The 20,470-nt window shown below is 39.1% G+C and overlaps 1 protein-coding gene across 10 annotated transcripts in view; it reads left to right on the forward strand.

The window, feature by feature from the left end:
- LOC111865800 (glutamate receptor-interacting protein 1) overlaps positions 1-20,470 on the forward strand; it is a 108,908-nt gene that overhangs the window by 83,477 nt on the left and 4,961 nt on the right. For 9 of the 10 annotated variants that reach the window (XM_023854105.2, XM_023854104.2, XM_023854115.2 and 6 more), the window contains 6 exons: positions 3,502-3,627; positions 8,296-8,451; positions 10,416-10,613; positions 11,132-11,251; positions 14,954-15,061; positions 18,052-18,395. In XM_023854105.2, the coding sequence (XP_023709873.1) occupies positions 3,502-3,627; positions 8,296-8,451; positions 10,416-10,613; positions 11,132-11,251; positions 14,954-15,061; positions 18,052-18,395 (1,052 nt within the window). The remainder of the gene's footprint in view (positions 1-3,501; positions 3,628-8,295; positions 8,452-10,415; positions 10,614-11,131; positions 11,252-14,953; positions 15,062-18,051; positions 18,396-20,470) is intronic. The other variant, XM_023854106.2, reaches the window with a different exon arrangement.

The following is a 20,470-nucleotide window of genomic DNA, read 5'->3' on the forward strand; positions in this document are numbered from 1 at the left end:
ACATATATGGGCAGGGCATGTAGCATGAATGGGGGAGAGGAGGAATGCATATAGGATAGTGGTGGGAAAGCTGGAAGGAAGAAGACTACTGGGAAGACCAAGACATATGTGGGTGGACAATATAGAAATGGATCTGAGAGAGGTAGAATGGGATGGTATAGATTCGATTGATCTGGCTCAGGATAGGGACCAGTGGAGGGCTCTTGTGAACAATGGTAATGAACCTCCATAAAATTGCTGGGAAGTTGTACAATTGGCAGCTTCTCAAGAAAGGCTCAGCTCCATGCGTGAGTATACTATATATGACTACTCCCAAGTTGAGCAGAATCTGTTGTTGTGGCCAGAGCATTCTCATTGTAAGGATGAGATGAGTGTATCAGTGTTGCAGTATGAAATAGTGCTCAGAGACAGCAAATTCTGTGCCCATGTTTTGATGTGCAGCTGTGTTTGTAACCCACAGGCGGTTAATAATAATATAACATGTTTACACCACTTCTTCTGCTACTCTTTCTACATTATCCTTGACATACATTTAGAGAGTAATACAGTTAGTATGTTTGTCATTTAGGTGACCCTTCCTCATCAAGTTCCCATAACCATTACCATCAACACTAACATGTCTACCCAGTAGAAAATCCTGGGGATTATGTGACTGTTGTGTCAGACTTGTATAGACCAGCAGATCTGTACAGTCCATAATCTGATATTAAATGTTGGGGTTGATCTGACTGAAAACTAGACAAATATATATCTTTTTCCATCTTTGTAAGGATCTTCCTCTACTAGTTCACTATCACTGTGCATCCTAAATGTGTGCGAGTCCCCAGTTAACCTAATATGGCATCACTTGTGACTACTTAACCGCCCCAATAAAGGAAGTGCTGAAGTGTGTGTGTGCATCTGTTAAGGGCTAACCAAGAAGGGACACATACAGAAGATCAAAGAACGGTCACAGTGTAAGGACCACTATGGCTCACCCCTTGATTAAACAGTAAATCAATACTATCACTATTTAGCACAGCTTCATTTGTATCATACAGCTGTCAGACGCCATGTTTGCACATACAGACTCAGTGGGGAGCCACCACTCTTCATATAAACAACATTAAAGATACATTCACGTAAGCATACAATGCAGCATTCCCATAACTAACTCTGTGGACTTCAGTCTTTGAGAAGCCACCAGTTGTTCAGTTCCTCAAGAATTTCCCAAAATTTATGTAAACTGAAAGCTCATTAGTGTTTTCACAAGAGCCTTCCACTGGTCACTACCCTGAGACAGATCAATGCAGTCCATATCATCCCATCATATTTCTCCAAGATCCACCTTAATATTATACTCCCTCCTACATTTACATGTCTTTGGAAAAGTTGGTGACTGACATCCAAGAAGGAATCATTCCATAACTCAGCATTTGGCCCATAACAAATGAACTTGGAGTGGTTCAATAAGCCAACACACGCGATGAAGTACAACTATAATTAATTTCGTTTTGCATGCTTCCTTTGCCTTGAGATAGATCTTTAGCATTCTGAAAGTGTAAACTAACTTCATCGAGCTGAGCCCTTCTTGAGATGCCACCAATTGTGCAGAAACTCAAAAACTTTGTAGAATTTTATGGAACTCGAATGTTCATTACCATGTTCACAAAAACCCTCCACTGATCCCTATCCTGAGCCAGATTCATCCAGTGTATACCACCCCATTCTGTCTCTCTAAGATCCAATTTAATATTACCTACCCACCTACATCTTGGTCTTCCCAGTGGTCTCTTTCCTTCTGGCTTTCCCTCCAATATTTTATATGCAGTTATCCTCTCCACCATTCATACTACATGCCCTGCCCATCTCATCCTCCTTGACTTCATCATTCTTCTAATTATAAGGGGCAATCAAATGAAAACAGGTTCTCACAGTTGGTAACACTAGAATTTGCTTATGATACAAACACCTGGTGGGGACTCGGCAAGGCACAGTGACAATGTGCCCTTGCACACTAGTCGTTTTTCTATTGTGCTGGAAGTAAGGTTAGCGCTATGTGTGGTCATCCAACATCAGTAATGGAGGTGGGTGAAGAAGGACAGCGAAGTGTAGTGTGCTTTTTGACTGCTGAAGGAATAGGAGGATGAGAAATTCATCATCGCATGTCTGTTGTTTACGGCAAACACTGCAAGATGATGCTTGCCCAGGACAGGCTCATTGTATTATCACTCCTGATGTTATTGCTGCGTTGGATGGTCATATCCGGGCAAACCAACAGATCTCTGTGAAAGAAATTACTCTTTTGATGGGAATAAGTCACGGTTCCGTACATGCCATTGTGACAAAACACCTGCTATACCATGAAATCTGCGGGAAGTTGGTTCCACATCAGCTCATGGAGGAACAGAAGACTCGGAGGATGGCTGCATCACTGGGTCACTTGCAACAATACCATGGGTAAGATTATGCTTTTTTGTCCTGTATTGCCACTGGGGACTGAACTTGGTGCCACCATTTTGAACCCAAGAGCAAATGGCAGAGCCCACAGTGAAAACACATGGATTCTCCCCCATCGAAGAAATCCAAAGCCGTACACACAAGTTCCGGTAAAGTGATGATGATGTTCTTCTTCGACTGCAAGTGCCCTCTGCTTGTCGAATTTCTTGAGCATGGGGCCACAATCAGTGCTCAGTGCTATGAAGACACTTTGCAGAAACTGAGACGTGCCATCAAGTCAAAACGCCCTGGAATGCTATCCAACGGAATTACCCTTCTACATGATAATGCGCGCCCCCACACTGCCAACTCTGTGAGGAATACGCTACAGAGATTTGATTGAGAAGTGCTTAACATCTCCCCTACAGCCCAGATCTCTCCCCATGTGATTTTCACATTTTTGGAGACCTGAAGAGACACATTCGTGGACATTGATTTTCATCGGACGAAGACGTGTGGCTGGGTAAAGATGTGGTTCCGTAGACAGCCCACAAGCTTTTTCAAGGATGGTATTGACCATCTTATCTCCCAGTTGGATAAATGTATTAACAGTTTTGGAAATTATTTTTGAGGTGAGAAATGTTCTTTAATATGTTTTGGCCTCTGACCCATTTTCATTTGACTGCCCCTGATATATTTGGCAAAGAGTGCAAGTTATGAAGCCCCTCATTATGCAGTACTGAAACTGTAAACTAGAAAATATAAATTTATATCTAGGATTTCAGGAAGTCACATCAGTCACTATGAAGAGTACAGTTTTCTGGGTTGCGATGTTGTGTTGTTTGGAGAAAGCAAAATATTTGGAGGAACATCACCTCCATATTCAGGGTCAGAGAGGAAGCTGAGCAGGAAACTAGCAAGAGACAGTTACAAGCAGAGCCAATTCCCACCTTAAGTACAGCCCTGTGAAATGTTGGGTTTTCTAAAATTACATTTTGTTACAACCAGGAAGACTGCACTTTTCTTCATATTGTTAATTTGATGTATAAATTTGTAATAAGATATAAATGTATTTCATTGCAGATGTGCCAGACACTCATAGTATAGTCTACACTGTAGAGCTTGCCCGACATGGAGGTCCTCTGGGCATAACAATTGCTGGTTCTGAAGAGCCCTTTGAACCAATAACAATTTCAGGTCTTACACAAGGTAATTTTTTCTATTTCATGATACCGTTGTTGATTCTTGCCCAATGTGAAGATTATATTTTTATGCTCTACAAAACTTCATCTGGCAAAATAAGAACCTATGGAATGTAAAAAGTATGGAAATTGGTTTGAAATAAACACTCAAAGAATTTTGATCAGGGATCAAAGAATTACGATGTGACAAGCAATGTGAATTCTGTGCATGTTCAGTGTGTCATATCACTCACCAAAGATTATGATTCTCCAGTAACTACAGTGCGTACAATCAAGTGCGCGCCGCGGCTGCAATTTGCCGTGAGTCATACCACCGCAGAACGGATGCNGATCAAAAATTTCCCACATTAAATACAAGGTTGCTTACTAGATTGAAATTTGCTAATATAAGAAAATAATACACTGTTTACATTGGGGTTCATTTGGGACCAGAAAAATTATTCACTAAATGGGGAACACTAAATTTGGATTTCACAGCCACAAGGTGCAAATATGTATTTGGCAAAGATGAAACGTAAACCAAAAATATGTGAAGAATGACAGGTTGTAATAAGTTACCTAATATCATGAAAAGAAGGGTAAAGTTATCCTTCTGCCTAATTAATTAAGAACTAAGTCATGGAGATGTAGCGGAGGTATAGTTCCACCATTCTTAACCTCAGTAGCACACTCCAGCCACTTCACCCCTGGTGACAGAGCCTCTGGTACCCACTGGATAGGAGGCTAGGTGAGTCCCAGAGCTAGTCTGCACGCTTTGTTGTCGAGAAGAGAAAAATTTCTTCCTTCTGCTGGGAATCAAACCTCAGTCATCTAGCCCATAGCCCATGACTATACCAACTGAGCTATCCTAGCTGTCAAAATTTTGGTAACAAAACTTAAAGGTTCACCAATAATAACAATGACTGTGACTGGACACAATTTTGAGCCATCTCCTTCTCGGCCTTTTACAACATTGGTGTTCTGCATGGATTCCTTGTATTTGCTATACTAGCCACATGCCCAGCCAATGTAACTCCAGGATTTTACTCTTGTAAAAAGCTAGCTGATCTGTGAGTTCCTCATTATGTAGTATCCTACAGTGCAGAATTACTTCAAATTTTTAAAGTACAAAGTAGCATAAAGTCCATTCAAATGTCAATGAGGCAATGGTAAAATCAGACTTCATCAAAAATACATAACTTCAATAATTTGAAATATTTTAGAAGAACCATTACCTTTAAACAAAGATACTAAACTTGAATGAATAACAGTGTTCTACCCCCAGTCTAGATTAAATGTTTTGGACAGAAGTCTTATAAAAAGTAGACTTTGTTAAAAATACTTAACCTCTCTTTTTCGTCTAGTAGCAACAGAATACCTTCAGAACCTTCAGCATGCACTCTTCCCATCTGTACTTACAGTTTCCACAGATAATCCCTCCATTGGTCAACCCTTTTAAACATTGAATCACAATTTCATTAAATATACAGTAAATTATGGTTATTGTCTAGTCAAGCATCTAGAATTCTCATGAAAATTTCAGAAATTAAAAAAAAATATTGGTTATTTTATAAAGTTACTTCAAAGTTGTTGATGTGCATATGTTCATCTGCCACAAAATAGTTCTCCCAGACATTACTAGCAGCACTGCCTGGCCTGTCATCCCTCCTCACTCAGAGGCCATGTACAGTCACAGTGACATGTAATTACAGGAGACAAAGGCTAGTCATATTTATGATAATGTTACAGTATATCTGAAATCTTTCATTCATCAGTCTGCTCTGTCACCCAAGAAGACTCTCACTTGAGAGTTAGAGTGAAAGCATGTTTTGAGTTTGTAGCAAAAAATGTAACAGTAAAACATCACATGAAAATTTAGCTCTGTATAAATTTTCCTCATTCCTCATACATGCCCATCAGTAGGGACTTTACTGTGTAAGCTATCAGCAGTGAAAATTAATTTTCATCAAAGGTCATGATGGCAGTGCTGACTGAAGAATATATACTTCTCACCGCCAGCTGGTGGTCCAGAATCAGGATGTCTCACCAAGGCAGATACTTTCCTGAACACTTTGTTTCCAAGCATCTGGAATTTATGCTCTTGTCTGAAAGAGACCACATTTCATGCTCACACAAAACATCTGGCAAAATGACAGTTTTGTATATTCTGTTTTGCATGTCCTGAACTTATACATTTTGAAGAATAGACAAGATGAAGACAGTTTTGAGCTGAATGATGAAGACTGTTTCCAGAATCTACATAAATCCTGAAACATTCTTGATATCCTTTATTACCCACTGTTATACTGTAATATAGGTTTGTTGCTTATCTTGGTTTTAGTTTTGTATCAAGATTTTACATGTATATACTTCTAGACAAGTATCACTGCTATCCTGTAGGAGTATTTCTGTCTTATTCAACATACTGTAACGTGAAAGGGCAACTGAGATGCCGTTTGGATTGGTAATTGATTTTATTAACCACTTAGTTACACACCTTAATTACACTCAATTTCTGGCTGGGGCGTAGAAATGGGTTGCATAACCTTATTCCACATCCTGTCGCCCAACAACAGGTCGACATGTCACAATACTATTTATATTTTTCCCTAACAACAATCAAAGTATTGGTAAACACCTCTTTATTCATATCTCTTTGAATGCATCTTAATGAATTTATAATTATCAGACTTACAGACTACATTTTGTAGCATATTTTCGCATGTACTAGTGACTATAGATGGGATTTGGATTAGTGAATAGATTTATTGACCACTTAACAGGTTGTAACTTCAAATAATTATAACACTATTGCTGATTTCCACACTACAAATCACACTAAGCCACTCAGTCTGTTTGCACTAGTCTTTGTTTGGTAACAGCTCTCCACAATGGCTGTTCCTCTGCAATGTCTTCACTAGACATTTCCTGGTAACGAATCTTAGCAATGGAGATTCTTTCACTTCCATTGCCCACTCATAAACACTCCACAGTTGAATGCTCAGCTGCACTGCACTCACTTGCTCAACAGAAAACAGTCAGTCGAGTCATAGCCTTCGAGCACACCTACAGAGAACACTGCCTGCATCACCTCTTCTAGTGTTGTGATACACCACCACGCTCGCGTATGCTGCCTGCATTACATAGCAACTGTTGTATGTGTCATGTATCGTGACACCTCCTCTACTGTTGCATGTGGGCATTACCTAGCAAGGGCTGATGTTTACACAGTCACCTATTAGCAGTGGGTCTGTATGCTACAATATAATCACAGTTTTCAAAAGCAGCAGCAGCAGAAACAACAACATTAAATTATTTTGCATACTTAACCTGATACGGGTATTATAAAGTAGGATCCTTTTGCTTTTTTTATGGGTTCCCATAAGTATTCCTTAAATCTTTTTGGTTCAGGAAGAGATGGTGGATTTTGTTAGGATTTCATAAGCCTGATCAGAATGATTAAGTCTCTTTCTGGAGGACCATTTTGAAACATCCATCAAGAGAGCAGTCATCACACAATGTAGAGCTCTCTGTGTTCAGTCTTTTAATTCACTTTTCTAGCTTAAATATATTGTTGAAAATCAGTCCTCAGTAGCTGAAGACTGACAACCTTATTCCAGTTGCTTCAATCACAGCCTTCACATAAGTCATCTGAGTGATCGTGACATACCGTATTTGTCATAGAACTTCACACAAAGAGACTGAGGGTACTTTCAGATCAGTGGATCTTGACTTTTCTCTCCATACCTCCACACCAAAGTGACTACTAGTTTTTGAAGCTATTAAAATAATTTTTGTCACCATTCCACACATATGTAAATAAAAGCATGATTTGTTTTATTGCTGTTATAAACTCATTCTTCCTTCTTCGTTATTGACTTGGCATATAGAAATTAAAAATTCATCTTCCTTAATCAGTCAAGTGCTGGGTCAGAGATTAAGCTTCAAACTTAGAAACTGAGGATGCAGTAATGTGTCGCACATTTCAGGTGAGATTAATTTGGAGCAATGGTGGAATGATAATTATCAGGGGGAAATTGAAGAAACTCTAAGAGACACCTGAGACAGTGATACTTCATCCACAGTGAATCTCACATGAGTTTACTCAGGATTGAATCTGAGGCTTGTGATGAGAATACAGCATCTAACTGCCTGTGCTATGCCACAGCCATTCACAGAAATATCCTACATACACAGAAAGAAAAGTAACATAATGGTGAGGTGAAAACTCTAAAATTAACACAATTTCAGCTTACCATGGCAATGAACTGTTGATCATTAACATATTCATGAAAGTAAGTTATGATGTAGTACATCACAAAGAGGCAAATAGTCTTTTGTTTCAGTGTATTGTGTCTTTTCTGTGAGCACTAATATTTTGATGTGGATATGTGAAGTGCATTGTACTATATAAAAGAAACTGTTTACAAGTGACTTCTTGTTTGTGTTACATATTTGTGGGAGATCATGTTAAACACGGACATTGATGTATAATTTGGTGACATATAGGACTTGAAATGAATAACGGGGAAAGAAGGGGAATTTAATAGTGCCAAAGTTTATATAAAAATAATTTGGGGTTTTACACTAGTCCTTCATAATTTATATATTCTAGAAGCAAATTGAAGGTGGAAATTCACAGTCTGTTGAGGCCACAGGGTTAATAGAATAATAAATATTTGATTAAAAATTTTAGGAGGTCTGGCAGAACAGACAGGGGCACTGCATGTGGGAGACAGACTGCTGGCAATCAATGGAGAATCTCTCAGAGGAAAACCTCTCTCAGAGGCAATAGGTCTTTTGCAGAGCTCTGGAGACACTGTTACCCTCAAAATAGCCAGGACTATAGCACGTAAGGATACTCGGTTGTTTACTGTTTGTAGTTTATTTAATGATAATGTCACTAAAGTAAACTGTATACTGTTGAATGATCAGGTGACAGTGTATATTGACCTAGCAAGGATTTTGAAGGAAGTTACCTGGACCTAACTTAAGGTACTGTCCTGATATTATCCTGGAGGGACTGAGGTAAGCCACAAAAGACCTTCATGATAATTGGTATCCCAGTTAGGCACCTCACAAATACAGAACATACTGGTACTGCTTGAGCTAACTTGCTTGGTATAAAGTAAGGAACATTTCATAACATGTGCATTATGTAAGATAGAAGATAGGAGTCCCTGGAGGGCAGATTAGGATAGTGACTGGCAGATGCTCCTGACCGAGCTCTGTCTCCTAGGTCTTTAGATTTTCCATGTTCTGTAAGCGTGCCCCTTTCTTCCAAATGATTCTTGCTTGCTGCAGTTATATAAACTCAGTCTGAACTTTTTTTCTGATTTTATGGATTGTGTTTGCTTTAAAATATCCATAAGGTTCTACCATCAGTTGGGAATAATTCAAACTATGTTATGGTTTTGATAGGATTTCTTTTCCCAATATACTGTCACGTTCAGGGGGGTAGAGGTGATGAAATGATGGGTTCTAATTCAGGTGACTGGATTTATGAACACTTTGATTACACACTCTCTCTCTTAATCACACTTAAATAAATGCATTTCAGTGCTATCGCCGATTTACAGACCTTCCAGTTCACTGTTGCGCACACACTAGGATTCTCAGTCTCTACTAGTTGTCTCCCAGCAACGAATCTCAGCACAGAAAGTAGAACTCATATCACTACAAGTATTATACCTAAGATTACATAAAGTCTTGGAGTCACACAATAAGTCTTCACTGCTGACTTCTCAGGTATCGCTCACTATCATATATTACACATAAAATCATCCAGTCACGCTTTACATCCTCACAGGCCAACCTCCTGTATTCTTCTGTACTCCATTCCACCACTAGTTCCAATATTCGTTTTCGTCCAGTCTGGCCTTTGCCATGTAGCTTTGAATTGGACAGCAAAAAAATTCGCAATCAACAGTACTGTTGCATCATCCAAGCGTCAATGACATCTTTACGGCGCATCACGTGGGGAACATGTCACATGACAGCCACGTACTGTTGAGTGACATCACAGCACAGCTGTTGCCTAGCGACAGCCCATCCATGGACAAAGAAAACACTGTTCCCATACTGTTGCCCACGTGTATCTTGAGCGCATTGTCTAGCAACGGGTATACACATCACATTACTATCTGTATTACAGTAGGATATTCGTTATCATCTTAGTACACCTAGTTAATTTTATTATGTTATTGTATGTTGTTAAAACTGCAACACATTTTGTACTTATAATACTGTCTTCAGGAAACTTTAAAAATCATTTTACACCTCCTGATAATGGTCTTACAAGACCGAAAGATATCGGTGTTTTAACGACATGTAATCAACATAAGGACATATATATATACTGTCACATGTTGGGTGTATGTCATGCGACAAATAACTTCACACCGTATCAAATATAGTGAATTTGTTGAACACTCGCTCTCACAATTACACTTATACAATTAGGCCACTACTGCCATCGGCAGTATCACAAATACTTCTCCTGTTTCTGTTCACTCCAGCATATGCTAGACTGCAACTGACATGGCGACTTCACGATCCACACTGTCACACAGTTGCTCTTCTGTTACATTACTGTGGGGGAGGGGACATTTACCGAGAGCTGTGTAATGATGGAAGGAGTGAGGGTATGTGACGTCACTCGCGAGACCCCAGAGTTCACGTGACCCGTACTTCCTGTTGCACCATCCACGTCACACTATATATATATATATATACACACGTATATGGTAACTCCAGTCTTATTTTAGTCTGAAATACATTACATCATATTTTGGTCACAATGTGTTCTATAAATAGGATCATCTTCAGGGACACACTGTGAGGATGCAGTACTGTCTGTGGGTCAGTTTGGTCCAGCACTGCCATCTGTTGACAGTGCAGTAGAATCGTGGGATAGTTCGGTTCTAGAACAGTCTCCTCCTAGTAACAATACCTCGCCAGACTCCAACCAGCCACCTCAACAACATCTTACTGTGGCAGAAGTTTACAAATCAGGTGAGTATTGTATCATAATAATGAGTAAAGTGTGGCTGGCCTTATTCCACAGATTACAGTGGTCCGCTGAAGTTTGTTTCCCAGAATCCCCACTTAAGTTTTCCTTGATTTAAGTTGCAAAACTTCTCCCCAAAGGAACATTAAATCCTTTTCCTGGAAATAACTCAGTGTATTTTGTTTGCATGTCTCTGTTTTTTATTTTATATATGCATGATTCCTTGCTGGGGGTAAAGATGCTGGAGCATGAAACTGACCACTCACCTACATTTAGAACAGAGGTGCAGCTATAACTAAATTCCACAATATGTCTTCAACTTCTTTGCAATTTTGTTTTGATTAATTATTTATTATCTACCATTATGGAGTGAATACTTATCCCTTTTTATTTTCCCTTTATCCCCATTTATTATTTTCCAAGTAGTTTTCATTTTATTATTAAAATTAAGAATAATTCTATTGTAATATTTTTTTGCAGCTATTATTACTTTTGATAATATTTTAGACATACCTATTTCCAGAGAGTGCAACTGTTAAAAGAAAGCAGAAAGTGGGACCAGGTGGTGATGCTCAATTGTCACCAGGTGGCAAGATGTGGGATGCTTCCCACAGTTCCCATAGCCTTGACAGTGAACAATCTGGTATGTAATTTGAATATTTACAAGAGCATTCATCATCCAAATAGAAATGAATAATATGACATTTTGAATAACTGTTTTGTAGACACTTCCCCTTCCTAACAATTAACTGAAAGATTGTACCTTTAACTTAGTACCATATAAGAGAACACTGCAACATTTGTGAACCATATACACATGGTTTCAACTGTGGATGTCATATTGGAAATGTTTTATTTCTCGAGCCAGATGAGTTAAATTACACAAGCAGCGTTTTCTTGGTGATCACTCATTCACTCTGCTGAAAGTTGTCCATCTCAGTCCTGATGTCTAAATAGAGACCCATGTTAAGTTTTGTCTGACAGTGTGAAACATGACATATTAGAAATGTAGAAAAAGACAGTCTCACAAAGATGTGTGTTTGTGTGTGTTCATTGCATGTAGTTGTGTCTGTGTGGACATATGCTCACTTTATGCAATATTTTTATTGCTAAATTATTCTATCTGTATTTTCAAGCATATGATGGAAATCCAGTATAAGTAGTGCTTGTAATATTGATTCTTTTATTTGATGTTATGACAGTATGACTGAGGAAGTAGCATATCACTAAATCTGTTATATATCACGATGTGGATGGTGCAACGCTCAGTAATCCCCCCCTCCGCAGTGACGTAACAGCATCAGAGCAACTGCCGCTGCTACGGTAACAGGCCAGTCAACACTCTGTCCCCCTCCCTCGCAGTGACGTAACAACACTTCCCATTGTGACGTAACAGGGGACACCGCAGTTACTACATAGCAATAAACAACTCTCAGCAGCATTCCCCAGCAACGCCTGTAAAAACGACGTTATGCAACAGTGGTAGCTATCACGTAACTGTGTTCTGTGTTGTCAGTGCAGAAGCTACATAATGAGAGGATTACCGGAGTAACCAGTCAGTTGCAGTCTAGCATTCACTGGCGTGAGTTGAAGTCCATTGTTATTGAGTGGTATCGAGTGAATGGCAGTGACTCCAGCAGGAGAAGTAAGTGTGATACTGCAGATGGCAGTAATTGTGAAACTGTGAATTGTATAAGTGTAAGAGCGAGTGTTGAATAAATTTGCTAGATCCAAGATGGTGTGAAGTTACTTGTCATATGACATATACCCAACACGTGACAGTATACTTGTGGCTGATGTTACAGGAAGTCTTTTGTTTTTCTCATGACTATTGTGTTGGTTGGTTATTGATTATTCATTTATTTTGCTGGGAATTGTGGACTCGGCACAATGTGATAACATATGCATTATGGGTAAACCATTCCCTGTGGTGAAGTAACAGCATAGGAGCCACTGCTGCTGCTAGGGGCAACAGGCCAGTAAACACTTCTCCGCGGTGACACAACGGCAGAGGAGCTGTGCTAGGCAACGAGAAGGTAAACACATCCCCGCTGTGATGTCACAGGGGACGCTGCTGCTGCTAGGGCCACAGGGAACAGTATAAGAAGTCAGCTGAGGACAAAGCATGCAGTGTAGTGCATGTTGAGAGAAGTGTGTGTGCCAAAAGAAGACAATGGAAGCCGACAGAACCAGGGTGTGTTTACAGAAGCCAGTGGTTAGCCAGCACAGAGAGTTCAACAGTTCTACAATTCAGCATTCTAGTGAGAGTTAGTATGAAAGGAGCAACTGTGAAACGACTTGTTCAACATTTGTGATATAGTTATGTTGAATTGTAGTTACGGCATTGAGTAATAAAGTGACATCACAAGAATACTCCTTGAGGTCTTGTTTCACGACATGTTTGTTGAGTATTGAGTATAGAGGGGGTGGGTTTCCCCATGCACTTAGACCAGTTATTGGTCCATTGTGCATCCCCCTTTCAATTTCTACTGTCTCCATACCCTACTGGTACTGATGCTCGCTATTAGCCCCTTTCTGCCAGCGAGGTTCCAACCTTCTACTGGCAGTGGTATCTAATAGTTAGTCCCTTTCTGTCAGAGAGGTCCCCCCTCCTCTGGCAGTGGTACCTAATACTTCCCCATCTACCGAAGGCATTGGAAACTACTTTGGGCAGGAAACTTTTTGCCAAATTTAGCTCAGAGGTCTCCTAGAGACATTAGGTTCTTTTACGTGCCATAAATCTATGACACGGGACCCACGGCTTAAAGTCCCTCCCGGAGGACTTGTTCCCTGAATTTTTCCACCCTCAAAAATTCCACGACCTCCGCCAGGTTTGAACCCGCGTACCTTGAGTCATGAGGTGGGAATGTTACCCCTAGACTATGGAGGCCGCTTTCACGACATGTTTGTTGTTGCTGTTGGTTTTTTGTTTTTATTAGTAGCATCATTATTACATACTGCATGCACACTTTGTAGGGGTTCTGTGACATATGAAAGAAATACATCTTCAAATGCTGATGAAACCTCTAAGACAGTTTTTGGATCTACTCTTGATCTAAAACATTAGAAACTGATGTAAAAATGATTGTTTGCATTGATGCTCATAGTTTTTGTACATGTGGCAAACTTAAAAACTATGAATAACAGACCACACAATCTTGCACCAGCACATTGCAATTTTCTAGAAGGTTTTGGGTACTAGAAAATACTGTCACAAAAGCTGAACAAGAAAGAAGAGGTGTGGACTGGCCAGGATATGCCATCACCCTCCCCTTCTTCATTCAGTTCCTGTGACAGTATGTGAAGTCTGGAATTGTTTGTAGAAAACATTCTTTATTGGCACTAAGGTGCATGTAGATAATTACTTTGGCAGAAGAGTGTTGCTAAGGCATTCTCAGATACACCCAAAAACTGAATATCCCCATTAACTCTGAGGAAAAGCAAAAATTACATACTAATTGTGGAGAAGGAAAAGTTCCATAAACAAGTACTCAGTCCATCCGAACATTGTATGAAACATTCCTTAAGCCACAGCCAGTGGGTTTAACAAGTCTGTCATTGGAAACTACAAACTAGTATTTTAGATGCGGCTAAAAATAGGTGGAATCTGTCTGATGTGCCACTGGGGAAGCATATGGATTTTTTTTAAATCTGTGTAAACCATTATTAGTGTCATAAAGTTAGAGAGACAAAATACAGACACATTACAACTGCATTAGCATTAATCAGTTTACAGGGACACTCATAGATGCTTTATGGAGTCTTTGTCAGTAAAAATTAATATATGTGCATGTATTTTTGTTCACAAATGTTAGTCTTAAAAACTGAAATACAGTAGACTCTCAACTGTCTGCTTGTAGATACATCATGGATCTTTTAGTACTCCTTAGTTATTTGTTATGGCTTCCCCCTAGTAATTTAAGTGTCTTCATTCCGTCTGTTTCAATAATATCATTGATACTTCGCAAGGATTTGCATATTATATTTTCTCATCCTGTTGCAAATTTCAATTTATTATTTATCGCTTTTCCCCCTGTCTTACCACTGAATAAGGGTAGCTTTCTTTCATTAGAAAGAGATTTGTCTCACTGTTTATTGATCAGTAACATGACCAACAGAGCCTAGTCTGCAGTTTATTAAATGTTCTAATTTCACACAGAGTATACTAGATTTGTGGATTATCCATTCTTTATATTAACCTTGCTACTTCTACCCTCTGTTACTATGAATAATTGAGAGCTCTCTGTAGAAAAGGAATGGATTTAACATGGTCTGACTTTGGCTGCAAGAACTCATAATGCTTCTCTGTAAACTGAGTTTAAGATAATGACATTGTTTGACACAGGAGGCACATCTGAAGGGGACATAGTTCAGCAGTGGGACAAGTCACCAGGTGCTAATCATGAAGCACAAACTACTAAGCAGTTCCTTGGTGCTGGCACCATGAGAACAGGTAACATTCCAATTTATCTTCAGTTAAGTACTAAAATCTACCTCACTCCTTTCTCCCGCACTACATGTTTCGGCACAAAAGTGCCATCTTCAGGTGCTTATTCGATTAACGTCAAACTAGTTCACTGCATGCCTTGTCTTCATATTAAAATTAAAATGTATATTTATCATATATACCGACAAATATCAAATATTAAAAATATTAAAATTGTTCAGGATTTTTCCTACGTCGTATCTCACTTCTCGAGTCACCTCTAATCTCTTCTGTTGGAGCACTCTTTCTATTATCGTATGTGGATCTGTAACGTGAATTTGTTATTCATTAATACCGCATTCCGTATTTTATTTATTACTTGTGGTATTATAATTTTTAATACTCACTGTGCTTTATGTTGTGTCTTGCTCCTGTGACTGTGTGTATTATACTGCTGGGCCTGCTGGGTATGTGTGTGTGTGCTGTCTTCGTTTTGATTGAGTTATGATGTTGTGGGCGTAGATGTGGTGGGGGTAGGTGGTGGGGTGTTGTTATGTTGTTCTGTGTAGATAGTGTTTAATTCGTGGTATATTGGGTTATATATTTCTTTATTTATATTATTCATATGTGTGTTTTTCTTTGTCGTTCTATATATATGATAGTTCTCTAATGTGTTCAAGTATTGCCCCTTCCTACCTGTTGCTATGATATCCATAGTGTTTTCTATGGCACTTTTGTGCCGAAACATGTAGTGCGGGAGAAAGGAGTGAGGTAGATAAGTGTATGCACTAAAAGACGGTGAAATAAATCATGGACTTAAATCAGTGCAACAGGACGCTAAAATATAACATTAAGTACTAAAATATTGGCAGTTTTTATCATTAATTTGGTGTTTTTCATTAGTTCCACAGTCTTATTTGCAACAATTCATTAAAACTTAATACATGCTAGTCACTTTAAAAGTTTCATGACATGTTTTGACAGAAGTGGTCATCATCAGATGTTAAATGTTGTGAGTGAGGGAACTGCTGTCTTTCTACATTGCTGTTTAGCTGTTGATATGTGGTTCCCCTATTGCACATGTGTGTCTGTAACAACTGTAAATTCTTCTACTAGAATTTATGTTCATGAAGTTTCTTTTGTGTCATTTTACTTGTTTATGTACTTACATTCCTCCTTGCTGTGTTATGTTCCTTGTCTTGTTTCCAGCTGCTTGTTGAGTTGGGCTGGTTCTTATTCTTATAATGTTTATTTGCCACTATCTGGTGTTCAGTGTAACAGGGTGCTACAATATAATCTTAATCATTAATATTGTCACATGTTACTAACACAGGGTTTGGATGGATTATTGGACCTGTTTGAATGTTTGATATTTGTAACAACAAATATTCACAACACTCTCTGTTAATATATACAGTGCACTCCAAGTCTTCCCAATCTGCTGTGTCTTCATGTACTCATTGGTTGGTTGTGGCTTCCAGCAGTGGGAATTCTCTTTACTGCATTGATGCTCAACAGCTCCTGTCCTTATTGGCTGGTGACTTGACTGGTGACAACAGTTCTGTTGGTCAGTCAGGTAAATTGATGTTGGGCCTTGCCAGCACAGTCATTCCTGGTGCTTGGTCATGTGGGACTCCTGACCATATTTTCATGACTCTGGGAATCATGCAGCTACTCACAGTTTCTCGTTGGTCGGTCAGTTGAGTAAATTGCTACTGGTCCTCACCAGCACAGTCAGTCATTTTGGCTCCCATGGGGACACATGACCATATTCTATTCTTTCCAAAACTTCTGTGTGTTTTGAAATGGGGCCGACTCTTCAGTGAGAGGAGGGGTCTGACTATTACTGATCACTTCATCTCTACTAAGGGTGATTAGAGTGGACATTCACTCACAGTTCTGTCTCTGTGGTAAATTGCTGCTGATCCTCGCCAGCACAGTCTTTCTTGGTTCTGGGTCCTGTGAGGCCAATGTCTGTATTTTATTGTCTCATGACTCTTATCACAATTCTCTCAGAGTCAGAGTTGCTTTACATTTGGCGGTTTACTGCCAATCAGTTTGTCTTGGTGACAAGTCCCTTGAGACACATGTCCTGTAACTTTCTTCAACTGAGCACTTGTGGCCATAGTGCTTATGTAACATCCTCTCTGACGAGAGGATGGGTGTGTCATTTACAGCTGCTGCTGGCACTCACCAGTGCAGTCATTCTCAGGTCTGAGTCCTGCAGGACTCATAACCACATTTCACTGTCTCAGATTTGAGACTCCCCAAACCTGGAGGGCCAGTTCCGTGTATGTATATCCCCCAGGAATGGGGTGGCCCAGTTATACCCCCATGCAATACAGTCCTTTTTTGTCACCTGCTATGACTCACAGGGCTACAGTGGATTTATTCAAACCTGCCTCCAGATGGGGTTCACCCATTGGCCTTCCCTATCTTACTTCAGGGTGAACTGCATAGAAAATTGCCTCAAGCATTTTCTCTGTTGTGTGTATATTTGTTGCTTTGGAAACGTATCTATCGAGCCATTACTTTCATGGTACTTCTGTGGCTCCACTATTCTGGTTTCAGGTATCATGTTACAATATTTATCATGTGAAAGTCATGCATGTTCGTCCCGTAACTTTTCTATAGTTATGATACTTTTATTTTGTGTAAGGCCAACCACCATGCACTGCTGTCTGTGGTTATTGACTAAAATTTGAAATTGTGAAATTTGAGGTTCTCATGTCAGTGACTATGAAGAGTCCTGTCTTCTGGGATTTGATGCCATGCAGTCTGAGAGACTGCTTACTGCTTGGTTACTCAGCTTACTGTGGTACTGAAGATGGAGGCATCACATTCTTCTGAAATGTTGGTATCTACCTGCAAGACTACAAGATGTCACAACCCAGAAGACCAGAATTTGAACAATCGCTGTCATGGAAACCTCAAAACTTAGATGTGAGCTCTTAATTTGCCTCAGTACTGTTTAATGAATTGCAGAAAATGGCATTTTGCTTTGATAACTGTTACAGGAGAGTCACTGCTACCTTTTGCTGATATGTTCTCAAGCTCTTCCATACCTTCTGTGGGCCATAAGCCTCCCATTGGTCTCCCTGCCCACAAAGATGTGTGTTTTCCTGCTGACTCCCCTCCCCATTCACCTCTCCCTCTTCCACACTATCTTCATGGCAACACACTCCCTCACAGACGACGGTATGTTGGTTCAGACAATCCTGCATCACTTGGTATGAGCTACCTTGACGAGACGGGAAGTAATGTATATATGAATGCTGACAATGCTGGTAGCAGCGCCGTGTATAGCTGTGGCTCATACACACATCTGCCCTCAGGGTCACCACAGTTGGACCTCTATCAGGTGGGCAGAATGTAAGATGATGACATGCATGTTGTACTGGGAAAGTACCCACTCTGGTAGCAGAACCCGAACGTTTAACATTATACCAACACAAAAGTCCAACGCTGAACATGATACTGGGCCAGTTTCATCTACTCCCTACCCTCACACACACTGCTTCCTTAAGATCTGTCTTAACTCTGAGAAACCTGAAAGCCATGCCAAGAATGTTTAAAAATTTACTTCCTATTTGAAAGAAAACGGAGTGTGTCCATTGCTCAGGTCAGTTAATTAATGTTGCATGGAGAAATAATCACAGTTTTTATGAAAATCATATTAAACCAAAAGTACAGTTTGTTTTAGGCAAAATGCAAAGCATTTTCTTATTAAAGTGGGTGTCATATGTAGTAACCGTGTATTTTAAAGGGTTAATCTTCTTTTCGCCCTTGCAAGGGGCTGGTGTCCAAGAGGTTTCCCAACCAGATTTTTATATGCATCTCTAATCTACCCTGTCTTAGCTATATGACTAGCCTCTTATATTTACTACTTTAATAATATAGTTTTTCATATCCTAAATTACTCGCTTCCATCATCATCCTTAGGTCAAAATTCTTTCCTGAGCACTTTTCAGACATTTATAATTTACATGTGTGTTTTTAAGAGTAAGAGACCATATTTTGATATGATTTATTTCCTGATATAGTATCTCTATTAAATCAAATGCAGTTACTGTCCAAGTATATCTTGAGATGGTAACTTCCATTTGATTTTAAGAGATGGCGTTTCACTAGAAACCTAGCAAAACTGTTGTTACATGTAATGTGATTGCAATATTTTGAAAAATGGATAGGATAATAGTGAACTTACTAATAAGAAACATTTCCAGAACTTGTTCTTCTGTATAAACTAATTTTTACAGTACAGTGTAAGAGTATTAATGGGGGAAAGCATCTAAATATTCATCTAAATCTTCAATTTCTCTCTACACCACATGCTGTCTCCTAATCTTTGTGTTTTTAGGTAAATAAATATTCAAAATAGCAGTGTATAATTAGTTAAATATTTTCAAAATAAAAACTTAAAATCTATCACAGATCTTCAGTATGGTACACTACACTAGCGACTAATACATTAGCTATTTCAACTTTTAACTCATAATGGTGTAGCGTTTTGCAGCCATAAAAGTGACATCAGAATGGGCAAGTATCTAGCAGCTGTTTAAGGGTTCCAGTGAGTTACTGTAAAACAGGAGCTAAACCTAATAACTCAAAATCAATTTATTTGTAGATCTGAGGTTGTCACAGCAGTGACTATGAAGAGCGTGATTTTATGGATTTTGATATCATGTAGTTCAGAAAGAGCCTGACATTTCAGAGGAATATATCCCTTCCATGTTGAGATTCAAAGAGTAAACCAAGCAAGAAACCAACAGAAACAGGTGGTACTTTCAACTCTGCTTGCTGGTTTACTATTTGGCTTACTTTTTGACCCTGAAAGTGGAAGTGATGTGTTACTTCAAAATCCTGGACTGTCTATGAACTGTTGGCAATGCAACCATGAAAATTGTACTCATCATAATTAATTTTTATTGAGTAACATTCAGATTTCTATGGAACACTTTAAAGACTTCCTCTGGAAAATGATTGTTGAAGGATAAAAGTCATAGTCATGTTTTCATGTACTTCCTGTAAGGTTTTTGCCATGTGCACACGTCTAAAAATATGGATGAAACTGCATTTGTAATCCCTTATTTCAGATACCGATATTAATGACTATTGTGTTTTATGCAGATTTCACTAAACATTTGAATAATTTTCCTAGGACTTCAGGATTTTGAGTTTGTTGGCATACTAGAATGAATTCTCTTTGCACAAATTGCTTCCTGGTACAATTTCTCTGAATTTAGTACCCAGATACACTCTTATAATGTTACATATTAAACTCTGTTATATTAGTATCGTTATCACTTGTCTTAATCTGGGAATCTTATTTGACATATGGTCCAGTGACAATGTATAAAGATACTGTCTTCATTATTGAACAGTTTATTGTTGATTATGATGATGAGGAGGAGGGAGGGGATATTTTTGGGTGGT

This window comes from Cryptotermes secundus, unplaced genomic scaffold (genome assembly GCF_002891405.2).
Source record: "Cryptotermes secundus unplaced genomic scaffold, Csec_1.0 scaffold757, whole genome shotgun sequence".
NCBI lineage: Eukaryota > Metazoa > Arthropoda > Insecta > Blattodea > Kalotermitidae > Cryptotermes > Cryptotermes secundus.